At 49.5% G+C, this 4,380-nt stretch overlaps 2 protein-coding genes across 2 annotated transcripts in view; one reads left to right on the top strand and one right to left on the bottom strand.

The window, feature by feature from the left end:
- Window positions 1-236: 236 nt before the first annotated feature.
- On the top strand, window positions 237-2,326 carry TREMEDRAFT_60512 (uncharacterized protein; the record flags this gene model as incomplete). Its single annotated transcript, XM_007002780.1, has 3 exons — window positions 237-1,832; window positions 1,887-1,988; window positions 2,030-2,326. The coding sequence occupies 3 exons, from the start codon at window positions 237-239 to the stop codon at window positions 2,324-2,326; spliced, it is 1,995 nt and encodes a 664-aa protein (XP_007002842.1).
- A 584-nt stretch (window positions 2,327-2,910) lies between these two features.
- The window catches only part of TREMEDRAFT_60511 (uncharacterized protein), a gene marked incomplete at both ends in the record, with an annotated part of 3,273 nt that continues 1,803 nt past the window's right edge, over window positions 2,911-4,380 (bottom strand). Inside the window, one exon of the mRNA XM_007002779.1 lies at window positions 2,911-4,331. Coding sequence (XP_007002841.1) covers window positions 2,911-4,331 — 1,421 coding nt within the window. The remainder of the gene's footprint in view (window positions 4,332-4,380) is intronic.

Here is a 4,380-nt window from a genome sequence, read left to right as displayed (position 1 = left end):
CCTTCATTCGGAGTACCTGGGAATATGTCTTTCAGCCCTGTTCCCACGCAGTCCCTGTCAGGCAAGAGACATCCTCACTGGAGAAGCAAATGACCGTTCTCCAAATCTATCCACATGGCTCATCACTTAACCTCATCCAGCTCATCAACCTTTCATTGTGGCGTTCATGCAGTCCCCAACATTGCTTTTCGGTACCATGTAATGGACGAATGGCCGTCACTCGAGCACGAGCCAAGATGTCCTTGGAATCCAACAACCTGCCCCGCATGTTACTCCTCAACATTGTCTGGGATCTCCGAAACCCCTCTGCACACCAAGTGATCCACCCTTTTGACATTCCCGAAACTATCAACCCAGCGCAGGTTTCGGCCGTACCTCCTCCTATACTCCCCAGCAATCTTCCAATGTACAGATTGAAGGGAATGCTCTGCCGAAAGGGGGACACCGTGCAGGTGACCAGTGGACACTATGTGGCTTTGATAAAGCATGATGATGTGCTGTGGGAGATTGACGACGAAAAAACCTCTCGTATGTTTCTGAACCGGGACGCTTTCGGTGGTACACGATTCCCGGTCTTGCTGTTCTATACACTGGAAGATGAAGTCAAGCCATCAGCAAGTCAACCCATTGCCAAAAAGAGACGACTGAATAAGCCAAGTGGGAAAGCAATGTCAAAATCGGCTTCGAATCCTGAAATACCAAAAGCTGAAGGCCCAACACTGGAAGCACCAAACCCCCAACCTCCCGTTTCGGACGCCATACCAGCTAATTCTTCAAATTCGGAGCTGCCAACTTCGGCCCCGCCAACGCTTGAACCTCCGAATTCGGGAGATCCGAAAGTTCCTCCTCCAAACCCAACGGAACAAGAACCTGCCCCAGTTGATGTCCAGTCCACAAGCTTGGCGCCCACCAGTACCCCTACAGACCCCACCGCTTCTCAGCCCAATGTTCTTCCCACAGTTTCTCAGGGTACCATCCCTCCGAAGCCTACACATATTTCTCCACCTGGTGATGAACCTCCCGAAAGCGGGCCTTCCTCGAGCAACATGCTGTGCCAAACCAACACACCCCAGGGTGAATCGGCTCCCCCCGATCAAGCTATCAGTCTCAATCCCACTGTAGCTTCTCAAGACATTACAGCAGAACCAGATTCCCCATCATCATCCATGGACATTGATCCTCCAAGTGTCGTTCCCACTGTTGAACGCTCTCCCTCACCCGAGGTTCCGCAGTACTGTCAACTAGAAAAGGCTCAGTCAGTCATTGCCGAAAGACTAGCACAAGTTCAGTGGCGTTCGGGGGAATCCTTTCAACCTCTCATCTCCGTCAGCACATTTCAAGATGTTGATAGCCTTTCGGACGATCTCCTTGAGGACCTGTGCGACCAGATGGAAGCTATGTTTCATGACATGGCCGAAGATGAGCATAAGGGCTTGAAGCTGCAGGGTGTAGACTCCACATTCGGGTCAAAAACGTTGCGTAAGTTCTACGGAAGGAATGAGTGGTACACCAATTTCGGAATCGATGATATCTTGCTTTCGGTGTCAGCTTTCATCCGAAATTGTGTGAATCTGGGGATTGGAATGTCTGACCCCATACCAAACTCGTTTGTTTACCGAACCCTAGCTGCTGGTGACAACTGGAACCCATACATACCTGGAGGTACGCCATGGCCTTCTCTGGGCAAGGACGGGCAATGGAGGAAAGAGAACACAGTTGGGGTTCTGATGTCGAGCTCCCATTTTGAGACACTGGTAATCTTTGGGCCACAGAAGCTGGTGTTGATGTATGATGGGGCAGGGGGGACTTATGATTCGGGAGAACAGAAGAAGGTAAGTTGGTCATTCAAAATTACTTCAATGAGGTGCAGCGTCACTGATCAATAGCAATGGTCACGCCTGCTAGAACGCCGTTTGTCCTGGGAAGTCAGAAAAGGCATAGCAACAGAGGCTGAAGCTATGGGTTGGTTGATTGCTCCAAATTCTCAGGTGAGTACAGTACTACTCCCAAGCTCAATAATGACGTTCAGGCTACCAGGGATAACCTGGACTGGGTTACACAAGTGGACTCACACAGCTGTGGTCCTCTAGCATGTGCCGCTGCATGTCTTCTTCTCCAGGGAATCAGACCGACTGCTTCTGTGCTTGGGGTGAAATCATCAACTCTGGCTAGAGGTGAGAGTAGAAAACTACGAACAAGTGTGCTTCAACTGGTGCTTGCAATGGCTGCACGGGATCCAGCAAATGAGTCTATATTCAGTCCGAAGGTGAAAAAATTGATGGACAAGTCTGTACCTTCCATGACTTACTACATAGATCGCCTGTAGAGAGGTATCACAGCTGGTTGTGCATGAATATAATGACTAATATACCTCTGGATGTAAAAATACACTTGGTTTGATGCAGATTGGGGCTTGATTATCTTTCCCAAGTGAGTCCGAAGGCACTCCCGAAACACCGAAAACCCCTCCGAAAGCACATCTGACCATCTCATGTATTCCAATATTGTACTGCTTAGGGTCACTAGTCATTGTGTCTACCCAGTGCTTATTTGGATAGTCATAAGCTCTCTTGCAGTGATATATGCAGCCATGACTGTCCGAAATTGGTCAAGGCTGTCCGAAGTCGGTCCGAATTTTGGGGACAATTAATCCTACTACAAGGATCTCTCGCTCACTGACACAAGAAACAGTGAAGTATCTCTTGCAGGGATGTATGCAACATGAGCCAGGCTGGAAGAGTTCAGACATGGAATGCATTACACAGGCTAGTTCACACACAGATGAGACATTTGGACCCCAAACATAGAAAGACCGAAACATGAAATGAAAACACCGAAACGGAAACTCGGCAAAATGAACAAGTGACAGTACATACAAGGGAACTGTAACACGGATTTGATTGGCTACATTTAATCTTGAGAAGAATGGAGATCTGCATTTGTGGGGATTGTGGGAATGGCATCATGAGGTGTTGGTCCTGAAGAAAGTACATTTTCGGAGTTGGAAGGGTCATTTTCGGGATTCGGTGCGGTATTTTCGGAGTTTCGAGCGGTGATCTTGGTGGAAGGGAGATCAAGACTGTGAGCTCTTCTTCGGTCAGAGTACTCGTTCGGCTTCGCAGGGGAGGTCCTAAGGTCAAAGCGGAATTGTTGCCGAGCCTTTTCTTGTTTGGCCTCTTGGAGTTCTGACTCAAGTTGCCTGATGGTGTAGTTGGCCGATTCCCACTCCTCTTGATCCACTTGAAGGTCCGCCCGTAACTTCTCATTTGCTCCCTCCAACTGCGCTTTGAGTTCCTTCAACCCTACATTCTCCATCTCAGTCTCATTTTGCAGGGCAGCGGTAATTTGCACAAACTGCAATGCCTCGTCGATTTGCTGTTGCATTACTCCCTTAGCAGCTTCAGCCTCCGAAAGACGAGCTCGGAGAGTTTCCAATTCGGTGTTTTCCTTCTCAGCCATCTGTCTGGCCAGATCTGAACACCGCTGTTCAGCAAACTGACGAGCCTGAGCCTCCTTTTCCTTATCCCCCATTGCACTAGCGAACCTCTGGCTCATAGTCTTGAGCCCTTCCTGTGTCTCCTCCAACTGCTTTCGGATTGAAGCAATTTCGGCGTCCTTTTCGGCGGTGACTCGGGCAACAGCATGATCTCTCTCCTCATTCTTATCAATCTGCTCTTTGTACAGCCGGTCCAGTGTCTTTACCTCTCCTTGAGCCACATCTCTTTCAGAAACCACCGAGTCATACCGCGCTTTGAATTCACTCCATGTCCCATTGATAGCTCTCACACCCGAAAGTGATTGTGTGACACTTTCGGAGAAGGCTTGATGACGTCCTCGGTTGATTTCTCGGTAATAGTCTATCATTTCGGAAACTTGAGCAACCATTCGGGAAGAGAATTGCTCCTCAAACTGAGCCTGAGTCTCTTGAAACTCACTCATACGATGCAGACACTGTTCAACTTCGGGCATGGTAGACGGTGGAGCCGGGATGTAAGGGACAACCTTTTCGGGTGCAGGCTGGTCCAAGGAAGGGACAGTGGGCCTTTGGGTCCGAAATTCGGGCTGGAGTGGTGGGTTCATTTGAGGGAGTTTACTGACCACATTGACCGAAGTGACAGGAATGGAGGGTATCTGACCTGGCAAAGCTGTGGGACCAGAGCCAACGAATTCTGAATGAGAACGAATGAGAGAAGTGGGAGGTGGAGTCTGAGGGGGAGCCGATTGGGAAGCAAAGAGTGGAGGAACTATGGGCTTCGGAGCCATCGTGGGTTTCGGAACATTGGTTGATGGGTTTGGACCAGGAAGACTCTGCACACCTGATCGACCCAGCGCTTCTGCTGTAGCCACTGCTTTACCTCTGCAAACGTATGCAGTGAGGTA

Source organism: Tremella mesenterica, assembly GCF_000271645.1.
Source record: "Tremella mesenterica DSM 1558 unplaced genomic scaffold TREMEscaffold_2, whole genome shotgun sequence".
Taxonomy (NCBI): Eukaryota; Fungi; Basidiomycota; class Tremellomycetes; order Tremellales; family Tremellaceae; genus Tremella; species Tremella mesenterica.
Note: the sequence above shows the minus strand (reverse complement) of the source record. Positions and strands in the feature narration are given on the sequence as shown.